Source organism: Theobroma cacao, chromosome 2 (genome assembly GCF_000208745.1).
Source record: "Theobroma cacao cultivar B97-61/B2 chromosome 2, Criollo_cocoa_genome_V2, whole genome shotgun sequence".
Lineage (NCBI taxonomy): Eukaryota > Viridiplantae > Streptophyta > Magnoliopsida > Malvales > Malvaceae > Theobroma > Theobroma cacao.
Genome location: NC_030851.1, coordinates 32,706,361 through 32,723,797, shown reverse-complemented (window position 1 = coordinate 32,723,797; position 17,437 = coordinate 32,706,361). Strand labels below are relative to the sequence as shown.

General features: G+C 35.7%; 1 protein-coding gene across 5 annotated transcripts; it reads right to left on the bottom strand.

Moving 5' to 3' along the window:
• Positions 1,003–15,484, bottom strand: LOC18609523 (alpha-glucan water dikinase, chloroplastic). Of its 5 annotated transcripts, none has more exons than XM_007044669.2 (34): positions 15,289–15,484; positions 14,641–14,988; positions 13,351–13,392; positions 13,091–13,200; positions 12,888–12,966; positions 12,709–12,800; positions 12,458–12,611; positions 11,592–11,813; positions 11,086–11,421; positions 10,881–10,988; positions 10,673–10,771; positions 10,391–10,531; positions 10,175–10,263; positions 8,611–8,745; positions 8,338–8,500; positions 8,170–8,259; positions 7,915–8,100; positions 7,539–7,601; positions 7,398–7,460; positions 7,263–7,322; positions 7,017–7,169; positions 6,771–6,854; positions 5,919–6,095; positions 5,686–5,792; positions 5,289–5,502; positions 5,109–5,212; positions 4,853–4,988; positions 4,540–4,665; positions 3,857–3,967; positions 3,424–3,522; positions 2,784–2,957; positions 2,599–2,691; positions 2,275–2,390; positions 1,003–1,597 (listed from the first exon to the last, which is right to left on the bottom strand). In XM_007044669.2, exons 2-34 carry the CDS (start codon positions 14,920–14,922, stop codon positions 1,393–1,395), a joined length of 4,413 nt encoding a protein of 1,470 aa, XP_007044731.2. In that variant the 5' UTR covers positions 14,923–14,988; positions 15,289–15,484; the 3' UTR covers positions 1,003–1,392. The 5 variants fall into 5 exon arrangements, with proteins under 5 accessions (XP_007044731.2, XP_007044732.2, XP_007044733.2 ...); XM_007044670.2 differs by having other exon boundaries at positions 2,784–2,864; XM_007044671.2 differs by having other exon boundaries at positions 14,641–14,946; positions 15,289–15,478.

Sequence of the window (17,437 nt, the reverse complement as noted above, 5' to 3'; positions counted from 1 at the left end):
AATGTAAATTTGTTGACGTTGGGATCTCAGAGCATTTGTGTGAGAAAATTCAAGCATGTTTTAAATACCACGCTGTCTAAAAAGATTTTAATAAATGAAATGTTCAGTAAGGTTTGCTTCCAACCAAGATGTCTTTGAGTTACACCTTGCAGGCTGCTGCAGAGCGGACATGATCGGATTTTCTCAACTCTGAAGTGAGGAGTGATCATTATGCTCTTTAACCGCAACACTGTTCTCAAATTCTTATACTTTGCAATTGGTACAAATACTTCATAAAGAAACAGTAGAGAGAGTACAATATCAGTATCAAAAGCGGATCCCCTGGAGGGGCTCACTTTTTGCAACTTCATCATCTTAAAGGAGTTTCTTTTTTTTCTTTTTAATTAAAAAATTAAATAAATAAGAAAGAGAACATATTAAAACAAGTTAGAAAATGAAAATAAAAGTAGTAGCTTGGGTTAGATGCTGTCATTTAGCTGCACGCCAAACTCTTGAGGTAATTCTTACTAGGAAATTGATGTATTTTCTGTAGGTGCAGAACTTGTCATTTAACCACAAATCCAAAATCATTATCACTTTTCTGTACTACTTGGCATTATTTTATAAGCTTGCATGTAGAAAACAGTGCACCGATTTGAATTTTTTTTATTGAACAAATGTTAAATGGTAAACAAAAAATTTAAAAAGAAATAATATACACTTATTCCTCTTCCCTTTCAGGTTAATATTTTGGCAGGTATCAGGTTGATGTTCGAGAGGATGAATGAACTTCAAACACTTCATTTTAGAGTAGTTTATTGATAAATGTTGAAAATTGCATGCACACTCTTGCTTTCTTTAAATTAAAATGTTCCTACGTTCCGATTTTCCAATCATTCTCAACGGAGCATCTTAAACAGTTAAAACTGGCTAATACATATTATGACTTGTTACTTAAATTTGACCTGAAAGCATTTTCTTTTTGAACCATTCACCTCGGAACATTATCTCACCCGATAACAACATGCAATTGAAAACAGTTGCGGTACGTATATAAGAGGGTATCTTCATATTACAACGTCCTGGCGAAGAAGGTACCAAACAAATAGGCAATTCCCATCCCCTACCACTATAAGGTTACTGCTACAAGCGTTGAAGCAGGGTGCCAGCAAGCACCTAGCAGGCCACACCCTGGGTAAATATTACGTACGATCTTCTAGTTCTCTGGTTTAATAGTCTTTATTCTTTTCCTCCCATTTTCTTTTACTCTTATTTTCAACTATTTTCCTTTTTATTTTCATCGGCTCTCCTTTTCTTTCAGCTGCTGTCTGTTATTTTTTTTCTCATTTTTACAACCTTGGCATGGGCAAAAACACTGCCAAAAGAAGAAATATTGTAAAGAAACAAGAGGGATCACATCTGGGGTCTTGTCTGGACAACATAGACTTTCCCATCCCTGATGACACCTTCAATGTCTTGTGGAGAACCATACAGTTCCTCGATGGCATTTCCTGCACGAGCAATGCTAGAAAGGATTGATTGTTGAAAGTTGCCATCATTTATCAATGGGTCAGATGAATAATCAAGCACAACTTTCTCTTCTTCATCCATGGGCACGCTGCACAAAAACAAATGTATTACTGAGCATGGTAATTGACAAAAAAAATGAAGCACAAAATCATATGAAAGTACTTGACTAGGCAAGAGTGGCATTTTCAGTGTAATAAACGTTTGCTACTAGCAAACAATCTAAATCAAGGATCTATACATGAAAATCAACCTTTTGGAAAGTCGTTATTTGTTGATAAAGTGGCTGGTGATTAGTGTTCAGGCATAGCTAAGGAGTTGAAGAAGGAAGGGTGGTGGTTGCTCCTGCTGTAAATGTTCAAAGATTCTGACGTATCTTCAAAGAATTAATAAATGGCCCTATATAGGTACCTCTAGGCACTAGCAAAGCAGTTACTAGCAAACAATCTATAACCAAAGCCCCATGCATGAACACAGCCTTTTGAAAAGTTTTTACGCATCCATGAAAGGCTGGTGACCAGTTACAATTATAGATTAGGAATTGAAAGAAAAGGAAGGATGGAGGTTGCTCCAGCCATAAATGTTCACAGCTTCTAATGTACCTCTGCAAAAATGAATGTCAGACATCGATCACCAGTTATCCATTAAGGATGGCACAATCCCAATTTCTGTTTTGGGCCCCAGCAGAGGAATGGAAAAACAAAACTAAACATATCAAATAATATCTACATCTCCCTCTTTGTGCATGATAGTTTGAATGGAGATTACCTATCATAAAGGCCAGCACCTGCATAACCTTCTAGATCTTCACCATTTGAATCAGATCGGAAGATAATGGAATGCCTTATGAAGAGACCAATCGGTTTGCTAGGATATCCCAATACCTGAAATATCTTGGAAATCATTAGTGGAGATGATAGTAGCTTCGTGATCTAATCTAATTTTGTCAATAATACGATAAAAGGCATTACTGATGATTCTCTTATGCTGCATTACTTTGCTAATAGCATAAACAATAGCAACTTCATATATATCATGCTTCAGTATCCAAATCAAGTAAAATCTCGTATTAAATCTGCAGGCATGTTTTACCTGAGGAGAGTTGAGATCGTTTTTCTTGCAAACAAAACTCAAAGCTCGACCTGGATAAGCTCCAACGAGAGTTTCTCCAAGTCCCTTCACGACCTATGTCAAATGAAGTGCCAGTAATAACTTTTTCTTCCTCAAGGTGAAAAAACATGAGAGCAGGACAAAAAATGATAAATGGAGATACATACCTCAGCATAGATCTCTGATGAGTCCCCTGAAGATGGATTAGTAGTATGTATAACAAATGCATAATCAGCATTGATTACTTCCTGAACCAGTACAGCCATACAGAGATAGTCATGGTCTAGTTTGACTTTCCTGGTGCTGGAATATGCTCTCTCATTCCATTTTGAAGCCCAGACCTAAACAGAATGGATGTAAATAGATCAATGCTAGACATCAAATTAGAAATCTAAAAGACTAATGCAAAGCACTTAAGGTCCAGTTACAAGTAAAAGTTGTGCTAGTTATCAGCTCTTTGGATTGGATGTGAAAACAAGAATAATTTAGGAAATCAAGGTAGTCAATTTTTAATGAAAGAAAATAAACTAAGAATTAATTCATTTTCAGTGTAGAGAAAGTGAAATTAATCACAGAATATAGCAGTTGGCAAAAAATTAAGGAAGTTGGTGCCTGCCTAGCACACACCGTGCTAGCCTAGGTGACCCAACAGGACATTAAAGGTAATGTAATGATATTGCTAGTCCTAATCCTATGATTGCAGTTAGTGGAGTACAATTATTGATTAGACACTTTTCAAATAAAATGACAATGTAGAAATCAAAATTTTAAGGATATGCTCTCTTCCATGCAGGAAAAACTGCTTACCCTCTTTATAGCAGTCCATGCTTGCTCCCACCTAATGTCACCTTCATCTCCAGGCCAAGGCATTCCAGAACTCTTCATCTTGGTCTTCAGCTCTTGCACCTAAAGGTAATAAGAAATTGAAATATATCTGACTAATGGCCTCTCAAAAAAAATCTGATTCAAGTGCTATCAATTTTTTACAGATTATCAAGAAAGGAATGGCACAAAATTCTTGTAAAAATTCTGATTCACATGGGAGATATTGGTAATAGAGAGGGAGAAGGGAGGTTTTTTGGTCAAGCAGAGGATTTAGACAAATTAAAATTTTCCATCCAGATAATAATTCCACAAAAACACGTTTCAAGCTGTCATCACTGCTTCTAATGATGCTATCAGGTAGGCAATGAAGGCTTAACAGAAGAAACATCTTAGGCTCAACCAGTAAAATACATACCAATTGGGGTGGTGCTGCCAGCTGTAGAACTGTCTGACGAATCTCCCCAAGTGCAACAGAGTCTCCTCCTCTTAACTTTTTCTTCAATATTTGCAACTTCTCATTCACTTCCTGAATTAAAGAGGAGATAATGAGAGAGAACCTGTCAGACAAGAAGGCTACCGTGACAAGTAAAGCAGAGATCCTAAATGCCAACAACACCAGTGAAGATATTTTGCAGCAGCAAATTGATTATAATAATTATTATTATTGGAATAATCTTTTTTACAATCCTTTTTAAGTTACAGACATAGTGGACCTAGAGGCACCGGTGCTCTAAGAAATTTCACACTCCAATCTGAAGCCAAAGTAGGTAAATAACAGCAAAATATCTGCCTTAATTGAGTTTTTGTTCTTATAAATTTAGGCAGTAAAGGAATTAGGATTTAGATGTTTCTGGCCTGTATTCTGAATCAGAAACTTAGATATCACCAATTTACTTGCGAAATCTGGTTAAGAAAATCTCATTTGGTCACACAACAATAAAAATCCAGGAGCTTGATTTTGATACCAATGTAGGTTTCAAAAGCTACTTAACAAAATGGAAAAATTTGACCCTGAATGAGGTTATTGTGAACGAATCGCAGTTGTGCATGCGTTAAGAAAACAGGGAGGCATGATTGAAGCTTAGAGATAAGAATAACCTTGTTTATTTTATCTGCAAGAACCGTCTCAAATACTCCAAATGGTAGGGCAACTGATGTAGGAATCCCAACCCAAGATGGTACTTTTCCTTTTAGATATGAGATATTGCGTGATTTAGCACCAACCTAGTAAAAAAAATGTCCCTATGCATAAATTAGACATACACCATTCATAAACATAGTTAAGAGCTACAGCATGCCAAAGAGTTCTAAAAAGTTCAATATTCAAGCGCATTGTAACTCCGTAAGTTAAGAGAAAGAAGAACAAAATAAAGTTATGGAGATAAAGTGAATCTGATTTTACAAGCCTAACCATTTCAGGTGTAAACTCCTCGGCAGATATGGCATATTTACCACCAAACCGTTTTCTGACCAAAGCAATAGATGATGGACTATCTCCCTTCAAGTTAGTTGAACTCCAATCAGCTAGCTCGCCCTCCTTCACCTCACTAAGAGAGAATGAGATTTAAATTACTTTTGCTTATATGAAAACAAGGGATTTGTTTAATTTCGCATCATGATACATGATGTATTAGACATATTCAGAATTAAGTTAGACATGGCACTACCTATAAACTACATCTGCAGATGTAGGTTTTAGGCGCAACAATTTCCCTTTGTTTGCTTGTACGTCAGCCAGAATATCAGGGTCAAAGCATGTAGCAAAGCAAACCTGCAGGTGATAAAATGTCCATGTCAATACACAGTCAATTATCAGCTACAGAAATCTCCACGCACCAAATAATCACCTTGCAGTTTCTTGCTCGGACAGAAACATGTGATAGAACATCTGGCATGTCAGGTGTCAACACAGCAACTGTACCATCTGGAATTTCTTCCTCTCCTTTAACACTTTTTGCCACTAAAATAGTGGGCCGGTCATAAGACTTATTCTGTACAGCAAGCAGCTCATCTACAACATCAACATATCCAACAACTTCAACTGGACTGATAATCTGCCAACTGTTGCAGGACAAGAAAAGTTGCATTAGAAAGTTCCACTAAATGACAGGCTGATATTACTTTAATCCTATGCCAAAATCTCATTACATGAATTGAGCATAGATATAATTGCATAAGCAATTGCTTCACTGCCAATATTTTCTAATTAAGAGTCAGTTGGAAGGCCAATGACTATCTACCAACCTGCCAAGATGAGCAGTCTCCCGAAGAACAGGATCAAGTCGGTTAACAAGTAAAGATAAAGTTGCAGCTGATCCAGCACGGACAATTTCTTCAGTAAATATGTTGATCTGGAAGAAAATTCAACGAATGCGCTTTATCTTACCATTCTGGTTAATGAGATAAACATCAAGGTAACTGCAGAAAATTTACAGTGATCAAACATAGTTTGGGATATAAAACAATTAATAACATACAGCCCGCTCGTCCACTCCAAGCAATGATCCAAGATATGCTGCTGATGGTTGCAAAATATGCTGGTACCACGCAGCCTTGCTAGCCAGTGCAAGGCGAGTTCTGTCTAGTACTGATTTTGCATAAAGTGCCCAGTGAGCACTTTTACTCTTGGACATGCTTATGGCATGATCCCATCCCTGCATAAGTAATGAAGTAATAGTTATTATCCATAATCTAAACATACAGAGAGACGTTTGTACGATGACATGCAATAATCAAAACATTTTCATGCAGCTCTTGAAACTTTCTCCTTTTGCGAAGTATAAGAAAGGCAATCCATGAATGTGAATATGCTAATTAATTTCTCAATGGTGCATCTGACCATTAGTGACTGGAAGAAGGAAGAGTGACTTAGTAAATTTGTTATCTATTTGGCCCTGTATTAAAAGCAGAGTGAATTTCCTTAAGTTTCTAAGGTTGCTCTGCAAGTTGAAGAAAATGGACTGTCAAACCATCCCTATGAAAAAACTGCATGAAAAATTTCCAGCTAGAATGCAGTGTTTAGCATTCTATGTCAACATTTCATTCCACAAAGCAACGTAGTACTTGATCAAGAGTTGTTATCTTCCAGCAGAGATATTTGAGAACTTCTCAAACTATAAAGATTCATCTTGAAGTCTACACTCAGAGCTTAGGATTAAATTCTTTATCATCTTCTAATACAATTTGAAATGAATTTTGACAGAACCTTTGACAAAGATAAGTAAATGTTACCATTAATCAAATTTTCCCCAAGAAATTTATAAACTTAGCATCCTTTGATACCCTAAGAAATAAGAACCATCATAATTTTGTATGACAAAGTATCTTACCTTCAAGCAATAGATCAGATCCTCATTATTATTGAATGAAAGGGCAAGGTTTTCAAGAACCAGAGTGATGAAATACATAATTTTCTGCAAGGTACAAAAGAAACCATACTCAGGAATTCATATACATCATAATTGGAACTAAAATCATCCACCAAACCTTGTGATAGAGATACCAATTAGTGAAGAGCATTGCACAGAAATACTAAATGTATCTAAACAGGATAAGGTGAAGACAACAAGATTCACCTCTGGTCCAGCATCATTCAGCTCCTCATAACCTCTTTCAATAGCCGTCCTAACAGTAGAGTCAAGGGCAATGTCTAAAAACAAAAGATCCTTCAGACGATCACTAGACTTCAACAACATTGGTCGAAGCTCTTGACGAGCCTCAAGTAAACCCTGCGAGAGAAGGTTGAAGGAAAATTAAGCAAGGTATATCAGAGAAAATAAATGGGCATAGTGATTATGGATATCCAATCCAACATCACATACCTCAAGCAAGGCTTCTACATTTCTATCTTCAATGTGTTCAAGGACAAACCGTAGCAATTCCTGCCATGAATGTATCTCAAATATATGAGCAACGTTTTGGGAAAAAAAATCAAGCAGGGTTAAAGTCAAACTTACTGGAAATCCTGATGGCAAGCCAGCTACAGGATTTATTTGCACCCCAACCATGAAACCTTCACCCTGAACACAAACAAAGCTCTTGTCAAATGCTGACAAAAATACTTTTTCCAGGCAATCTCAGCCTATTTCTCACATTACCTTGGCTCTGTAGCCCATGCAATTCGAAATGGCAGACTCAAGATCTGCACCTGAATGAACAGCCTACACATAAATCACAATTAGATAGAAATTATCTATATAATGCAGCATCATATACGAGCCAAAGGAAAAAAATTGATGGCAATTACTTCAGCATAAGAAGAGCACAGAAGAAACATAAAATTGTGCCTCAAAAGCGAAAACAGGAATCTCTATGTACCATCTTTCATGGATAATGAGATAAAAGTACAGCTAAAGATGACAGTCCTTAAAAGCGATGTGTGACTAGATGCCTTCACACATCAAGGTGTTGATGGCAAATCAGGAACATTATAATGAATACAAGTATACAACCATAAAGGTTCAAGCAACAGACCTTCAAGGTTCTCATATAATGCCCAAGATCGCGCAAAAGACCATCCTTCTTATCTCTTCCAAAATTTGGTTCAGAATGAATAGCACGGTCATAACTTAAGAGGCGTTCCTTTGTTATTCCATTCTCATTTAGAGTCTTCCAGTAGATGCTGATGTCAAAGTCACTTTTAATGTAATCAATCAATGCCTGCAAGAAATGTTCTGTTAGCTGATGCAAACTACTAAAGAATTTTCAGTGAATTCACCTATCTGATACCTGACAGATTACAACATCATCTGGACTGGTATTGTTATGTAACTTCTGGTGCCATTCCTCCATCATTCCTCCCTTGCAATCATTGTTCCTCTGAAACAGATAGATACGGTTCATGTATATACAAAATAAGAAAGTGAAAAAGAAAGTAACCTGTTCTTCAAGATTTACCTGGATAACCAGTATTTCATCTCTAATTCTCTGTCCCACATCCCCTTCACCTCCACGACCAACAGTAGACATAATCATACGCAAAAGCTCCCGATGCTGTGGATGAGTAGCATAGATACTCTGGAGCAGGTCAGTGAGCCTGTCCTGTGCTTTACTTATCTCGCTGCACAAATTAAAATAACAATTACATTTTCATTCATATCATCATCATGCATGAGAGCAGGAAATTTGAACAAAAAAATGACCACCCAGAAAATTTAATCTAATTCGTACCGTGGTTTCACATTGTAGTTTTTGTTCCATATGAGCTGTCTTGTAGCCATAAACCTCATCCACACTAAGATCCCGGCAAAGCCCAATTCACCAGTATTTTTGGCTTGATCCATTAAGTCTGATGCAATATTAAACCTAAAAAAGGGAAACAGCAAGGCTTATTCCTTGAAGAACAATGGAAAACTGAACATAATCACAGTGCATAAAACTTAGTAAGATCGCATGTGAAGTAAAATGTGAGTACATTACGAGAGATTTCAAAGATTTTAAAACTTAACTGACTAATCAGCTGGAGTGAAATTGCAACCTCCATTTTAAGCATGAAACCATTAACAAAATATGAAGGAGCAAAACAGACATGCATGACAACAACTTGTGTGCCTGAGAGGGAGAGAGAGAGAGATTTCGAAAGCTCTACCATCATCACGATGGAAAGCATCATAAAGATGTTCATTATTGCATAACTGAAGGGAAAATATTAAATAACATGGGTTTGCATGCATTTTGAAAATATTAACTATCGGGTAAGGCTGGAAAACAATATGCTTTGCCATCCATCTTTCTTTATATGCCTCCTTTTTACTATCATTCCACTATCACAAGTATAGTTATCTGTCCTGTATATATCTAGGTAACCTATAATGCAGGATATCGTAATTTCAATTAAATTTTAATGAAACAATGATCATCAGAATAGTTATATGTCATGTATATATCTAGGCAACTTACAATGCAAGATATCACAGTTTGAACTAAATTTTAATAAAACAATGGTCTTGCTTTTAGCAAGAGAGAGAGAGAGAGAGAGAGAGAGTCTAATAATGAAGAATCAACTAAGGCTTTAAGCAAGATCCTTTTGGGACGTAGAGGGATAGTTAAGGGAAACATCCATTTGCCAGAGACTACAGCAGTTCAAGTACATTTGAAGAACCTGGATACACTTTGCAACCAATTTGAAAAGAGTTGAAATATTTTAATGATATTGAAGATACGGAAAAAGTAAGGAACCATGTAAATCTAAATTTCCTAAAACACATTACACCTTGGATTTTTTGCAGGCCCTACTGATTCAAATAATGATAAAGCAACACTCAAAGCATGGTGTTTGAGGAACTAATGATCAGAACTCAAATATTGAAGATACGGAAAAAATAAGGAACCGTGTAAATCTAAATTTCCTAAAACACATTACACTTTGGATTTTTTGCACGCCCTACTGATTCAAATAATCATAAATCAACACTCAAAGCATGGTGTCTGAGGAACGAATGATCAAAGCTCAAAAAGAACACATTAAACTGCATTTATTTGAATTTGAGTAACTAGCTTTATCAATAATATGCGCATAATATGGACAAATTATCCGCATTTTCCAGGAAGGATACAGCTCCAAATGGCATGGACTCTTAGAACTATTCCCATGTAGACTTTCAGATGCTAAACGGCAAACTATACATACATTGCATGCTACAAGGATAACTATTCCAAAAAAAACTCCAAAATATCATAAAATGAGATACAGTTGATGACCAAAATAAAGTCATAGTCCCAGAAGTTCACTGACCGGTGCATAAAAGACTTTTGCGCCTCACTCTCCTTCTCTGCTATTCTATCCAACAAAACCTTTGAAGTACCTTTGCCATCACCAGCATCCTTTTGTTTTCTTAAGAAAAATACAGTTAATCATACAGGGAGGCACCACCAACTTGAAAATAATATATGCAAAACATATAGATAGACCCAAAAAATTTCTTGGTTAAAAATCACGGGGAGAAACAACCTTTTGAGCTTGCTTAATTCTCTGGCTGAATTCCACAAAGAAGTCGGAGCCTTGATTTTTTATCCACTTCCCACCAGACAGAAGAACAAAAGGCATCCCTTTAAAAGTATCATCCTCAATCTGTATCTCCAAGCATTGCACCTAAAGATGATACAGGATAGAAATAAAAGGACAGTTTTGTGCATCTTATTATATGTTAAATCTCAGTAAACCTAACTTGCGTATATTATCAGACTTCAGCCCTAAGGCACGCATGATAAGATTGAAATCTACTCGGTGAACCTGTTTAGGAAGATCCGCAAAAGAGCTTGTTGAAAATTGTGATGCAGCAGCTCCATCTAAAGAAACTGAACCAGGAGGGAGAACACCAGGAGGTGGTAGCTGAAAAATGTTCACATAAAGTAGTCTTCAGATTTACATGAAAGAAATAGTGATTCAATTCCAAAGTCCAATGTCTACCTGAGGAGTGTAACAGTTTAGGGGATCTTACCAGCCACTCGCCAGCCTTCTTGGATAGAGCCCAGTGAAGGGTAAGTGGTTCTTCAAAATCTGCAGCTAGGTGAATCTTTGTGCTACCAGCAGATTTGGTTACAAGTACCTGGAACAATTGGAAGGAGTTGAAACTTTAAAAACTTTTTGCAAGTGAACATCCTTAACTAGGGAAGGTAAAATCAAAGAAATATGTGTTAGCTTACCAAAAGCTCCTTCCCACCGAGTTTGTAAATTTTCTTGTTACGAACAGAGCTGCCACCCTGTTCCTTTTTCTTAGCAAAGAGTTCAACTGCTGTCAATGGTTTTGGTTCAACAAATATACTTTCCTCTACAGATTTTACTGCATGCTTATCAAGAAGCTGCATCAAGTCCCTCTTCTTGCACTGAATTCGTTCAACACTAAAATATCTTTTGGTCTGCAGTTGCTTTGAGACCTTAGTCTTTATCTCTCCTTCAGTAATCTTCATTCGAATTTCATCAAGAGTTATACCTTTCTCTAGTTCAGATTGCAACTCTTTCCTTGCTTCCTCAAATTCCCTCTAATTATTGAAACATTGCTTCAGTAAATTTACAATACAAGCAATGGCTGAGACCCTCATTAACCTTTAAAATTTAAATGAGGTATCACCTGATCCTATTTGCTTTAATAAATAAGGACTTGAAACAAAAAAGACTCTGAAAATCCAGTCAGAAAGAGATCAGAAATTACAAGTTGTTGCTCTGGGGAATAATTCGGCTTCCCTGCTTTCTCCCACCGTATATAGGATTGTATTTGGACAAGATCATCAGGTATTTTGTTCTTTGTTTCATGAATAGAAGTCTCCTTATATTCTTGGCCATTTCTTTTTGTTAGTTTTGCTCGGATGTCGTCCACAGAAGCACCCCTGGCTATTTCCTTCAATAGCTCCGCACGAGCTGCTTCATATTCCTCCTATGATAAGGGAAAGTTATTTGATACTAGTAAACAAATTGCTTGAAGGAGGAAGAAAGCTACAAATTCATTCTTTACATATACACATTAATAAAAGATAATCCTGCTTTTCTCTTAAGATTGCTCCAATAGTTATTGAAAAGTCTGAAATGAAATAAAAACAAGAATGCAAAGTATTTCTTGAATTCTTAAACAAGAGTTGGTTAATATATTGCAGCCAATACTTTTCATTAGCCAATACTGGGGCATGCTTTAAAATTTTATCAAATGTTGCAAAATAAATTGCTCCACTCCATAAAAAAAATTCTGTTAAAACCACACCAGTGAGGCTTCTAACCTAGTACATAAAGAAAAATTAGTTGTAAGTGTTAATTCATTCCATAAACAGGGAACATTAACGCTCAGAATAGATAAAGCAAAAAATAATCCCTGAAAACCTATTTCCAAGGGCTAATCAAGGAGCGTACAGGAAAGTTACATATGTAAGAGCATAACAAACACCAATTAATTCACTTCAACCCGATAAGAGAAGAAATAATGGAACAAAAAGAAAGGACGAAAAAAAAAAGAACAAATTGAGATGCAGGACTTAACTTTAACAATATTAACAAATACAATGTAAAATTGTTAAACTTATTACTTGCCTTCTCTTGCTCCGGGGTGTACCTCTGTTTACCCTTTCGCTCCCACCTCAAATATGCTTGAATTTGAACAAGATCTTCAGGAAGTGAGATGTTTGAAACCAATGTCTCCCTCCGGGGTAAGCTTACGTGAAAGTTCTGACCATTATTTTTTATCCTGCAAATGAAAAATAGGGGAAAAAACAACAAATGAATTTTAAATAGCTTTTCGAAAAGCAATGAATGTAGTAAAAACAAAACCAATGGATATTTACCATTTATTTCGGGCTTCATCAAATATGAGAAACTCTATAGCTTGTATCCGGGGATCATCAATTTCTAATTTTAAATATGAACTGGAGCCAGACTACAGAAAAGCAATATGTAGACAAAATAAACAACTGGTTGTCTGTTAGCATTAGTGAAATGTGAATTGTCACTTTTTGGCACTAACCTTCACGAATGGAGTTCTTAGGGCTCTGTTCTTGTAGTTTTTGGTCCCTTCTGGTTGATGTGAAGGAAGTACCCACTTTCTGTCACAAAAAAAAAAAAGGAACAAAGGTTTCTCAAACAGTAATAAGGAAACCCAATATCAACACTTAAAAATCATAATCAAATGTCATTTCCTAAATCACCAACTGGTAAAAGTGAACTTACTCATTTCTACCGCGTATCCCACCCCAGTGTAACAGCAAAGAGTCACTGTTATACATGATTCTAAAATTTACTTGTGTAATAGACCCTGACATGGGAGCACTAGCATCGACCTGCTCAGTTAAAAAAGGGAGAATCTTGTCTTAGTATAAGACACAAAGAGCTACAAATACCAAGCTAAGCTCAATTGAGCTAGTGGTTTACAAAGAGTATATGGGTTAGCTAAAAGTAGCTAAAAGTATTTAACACCAAGCTATTACTACCTGCAATTCAATATTCCCATCAACTTTGAATTTTCCGAGATGCTGCAGCAAAGTAAGAATTTGTCAAAATTTTTAGATAAATAAAACAACACCACTGTGTGCCAATGAACCTAACAACACATGCAAATTTCTGAATTCAGATATGACTGACTTTGCTTCAAGAAAAAAAAAAAAAGATATGATTCATTTCATGCTTCTTAATGCATCTCCTCTCAAGCAAGGCAGAAACAGTATTTTTAAAAAGGATCTTCAAGAAAACAGGGAGCCACATTTAGATATCTGAGTACAGAAAAAGAAAATACTTAACAAAATAACTTCTTTTGTGCAGATCATGAAATCTTATTTTATGCAATTCATGGTCAATGCTTGTCCAAACTTACAATAGCTTGCCACTAAGGGAGATGACATAGCTGGGTTTTATGCCTTCATGCTCAAGCACAAAAGTTGCAATAAATTGATCCTAGATTTTAAGAGTAGAGACTGACCCAGTGAAAGAATCCTTTAATCTTTAACTTTGAAAGAACAAAGTGAACAAAGTTCAATAGAGGGATTAGCAAAACTAGCATAATAAGCACAAAAACAAAACAAAAGACAAACTGTAATACAATACATTTTGGAGCAAAGTGATACTTTATGCCATGGAAAAAACACAAAAACAAAAAAAAAATTAACCTCCTCAATAAGCTGCAAAAAGAGTTAAAATATGACAGAAAAATTGGCCTGAGGAAATCCTTTACGTGAAAGAATATATAACCAGAGAATATTTAGGAAAATAAAGAGAGAGAGAGAGAGAGAGAGAGGCAGGATTTTATGCTTACTACTTACCAGACTTACTTTCACTGGAATAATCACACAACTTTGACAAAGATCAATCACGAGGAAAACCAATACGAAATTATTTATTGCATATTGAAATCTACTTTGATTGGAAATTTTAAGGACCATTAACTTAACAAAAGAAATCGAAAAACAGGAAGACGACTGTTAACAACTAAGATTTTCAAAAATCTACTGGAAGTCTGGAAGCCAGGCAAGGTTGATATCATAGGCTGCAACTTGAGTATGAAAGCCAAACTTGGGGTATAAAGTTAGGTCTTAACAGATTTTATCACCATACTTCTCAGCATAGTCTTCATTCAAATTAAAGAAAAAAATTACAGGCGTGAAATATAGGTCCAATAATCAAATTGAATATAAATTCTTTAACAAATTCACCATTATAGTTGCATTGCAGATTTATAAAATTCAGAAACAGAATGCATAAGCAAGCAACAAGCAAAGAAAGATTACCTCAGAAGCTGGATCAGCGGCTAACACGGCTCGAGGGACAAACGTAACAGGCCGTTGGCTTCCCATGGCGACTTTCTGTTTCCTCCTACTCAAACTGTTACCATAAAATTTCGTAGATATCTGATACTTGCGTCTTTGAGCTGGAGATTGATTCAGGGAAGCAGTGGCACAGAAGGTACTTGTAGGGACGCCAGAAGAATTTTTGAGTTTGCTTGGATGCTCTAATACCGTGGGACGGAGGAAATGCGGCTGTATCAAGTTATGGCCTAAGGTATTACTCATCTTCCTTGATAAGACTTCGTATCTCTGAAGAATTTCTTCAATCAGAATTCGGCACTTATGTAAAAACTGTAAAATACAAAAAAATAATTATTAACCATTTTTCTGGATGAAATAAATTAAAACGCTATTTCCAAATACATGATGATCAACTTTTTTTTCTTTAACACCTGCTCAGTAACTACACGGAGAAAAACAGAAACCGACGCTCCAAAAAAGAAAAAAAGGACAGCATTCGACGTATAAAACATACTAATTCTTTCATAGTTTCCAAAAAAAAAACTATAAAATTAAATATGTAAGTAAAATTCTGGCTATCCAAGGTTTTAAGAATGATGAAGTGTTGAGAGAATGAATTCGTGAAATTACCTTGAAAGAGTTGGCAATCTGGATGAGAGAGATGGAGTGAATATACGATCAGATTCTGGGTGGAAGAAGAGAAGAATCAAGAAGAATTGAAGTATTTTCTGTACTTGGCGAATTGGCGAATTGATTATTTAAATTGAGAGTATGGGCTTTAGCTCCAGTGAGTGGAAACTATCAAAACTATTGAAATCAGGAGCCTAACCTCAAGCAGTCCTGTACGGCGATTTATCATGATCGGCGGACGCGTGGCGGCTGTTAGTAAGGACACGTAGAAAAAGTTCAGGATTGGGGGCTTGTCACGTGCGATATTAGGGAAGGGAGGGAACGCATGGGGTCCGTGAGCGGTGACGACTTATGATATTTAAATCGTTGGTCTTTAATTGTCCTTGCTATTGGAGGGAATTTCGAGATTTACCCTTCCTCTTTGTGATATTTCTCAGATCTTTTTTTGAAGGTCAAAATTATTTACTATTTATTCATCTAATCTAATTTCTATCATAAATAAAATCTACGAAGATTGATCCCTTTTTACGATGTAGATCAGCACACATACTATTAACTTGGATAAGGTTATTATATAAAATAAAGTTTTAATATCACATTATTCATCGGTTATTAAAATAAATAATATTGTAAGACAGATGTGAATAAAACTCACATAATACTTATCTATAATAAACAACTTGAATTAATCATTAATCGAAAGACTAGAGGATAGAGTCTCCATAAGATTAGATTAGCATGGAGCGGAGCGAAAAGACAGGGAGCATGAAAGAAGAAAGAGAAAGAAAAAAAAGCCAAAAGCCCATGAAGACGCAAATAAAAGATCCCCAGCTTGTCATTTATTTTAACCATTCTATGTTCGTAGGTAAATTGGGGTGTAGCAACTTTAAAATGCATGCGGCTGTACTCATTGATAGATCCAAGATTCTCATTAATTTAAACACCATCGTGATAATTATTATTGGTATAAAAATAAAATATAATAATAATAATATCTGAGATTGATTTTGTGTTTTAAGATAGAGATGGGATTGGGAGGTCGGTTCCAACACCCAAATATCTCCTATCTAGCTCTTGTTCAATACCTTCCCACTTAACATGTATTTGGAATGGCAAGGGATTTCAACCCTGAACCATGGACTTTACATAATTCCAAAAATAAATATCATCCAACTTGGGGACCGGAGGTGTGAAGGTAACGAAAGGGATCTTTCAAAATACAGGGTACCTCACTACAAAACAAAAAAGAAAAATTAACGATGGATACTTAAAGGCTCAATGAAATCATTGAACAAAACTGGAGAAGAGTAAACGACAAGTTCCCCACCAAGCAAGCGATTCTTTATCTCTTTTTTACGTACCTTTTTGATAAGCTTCCAGCTTCCTCTTCTTATCACGAGACAAAACATGGACCATGTTTAACATCTAGATTTTTCTTTTTGCGTTGATTTTTTAATGCAATAATTAATTGAAAATGTAAAAAGGTGTTTATTGATATTTCAAAAAAATTATAAGTGATTAATAAATTATCTCATTTGAATATAATGAAAACAGTGCATTCGATTAGCATATATTTTCTCACATTAACAAGTATTTATAAGCACCAATCCTTAATTAATTAAGCCCTTTGATTGAGCTTTTAAATGCGATTATCAAAAAAACAAAATGCCCTCGTCGGGACACCCTAGATTTAAAGAAGTAAATCTGCCTATACCATGGAACAGTTAAAGCTGCTTTGCTTTGCGGAATTCATGTCTCTCTAATTCATCCCCATGAATTAAGACAAGAATCTTTTACCTTTCTCTTTTTCATTCTCTTTTTTCCTCTTTTGACAAGATCCTTAGACCACAACTTAACAGAAACCGTTTGATTATCTAGCAAGTGAATAGCACTACATAAATAGCCTAAATCTAATCGTGCCAACAAATTTGTTAAACTTGAGCTCTAGAATTTACATTCTCTCGCTTAAATTAACCTTATTAGATTCAAAAACGTAAAATAAAAAAAAAGGCTTGAACTTAGATTAACAACTTAAATAATGAATCACCGATTAACAAGGACATGTACGTTAATATTATATCCTAAAAGATCACATGGTGATGTATTTCGATTTGACTAATCAAATCGAATGAGAATATCAAATTGTGCT

Excerpts from the sequence above, each read along its gene's own strand:
- LOC18609523 (XM_007044669.2), bottom strand. The coding sequence starts at position 14,922 with ATGAGTAATACCTTAGGCCATAACTTGATACAGCCGCATTTCCTCCGT. Across the intron at positions 7,323-7,397 it reads GCTTGCCATCAGGATTTCCA|GAATTGCTACGGTTTGTCCT; the intron begins GTAAGTTTGACT and ends CATTCATGGCAG. Across the intron at positions 2,692-2,783 it reads CATCAGAGATCTATGCTGAG|GTCGTGAAGGGACTTGGAGA; the intron begins GTATGTATCTCC and ends CATTTGACATAG.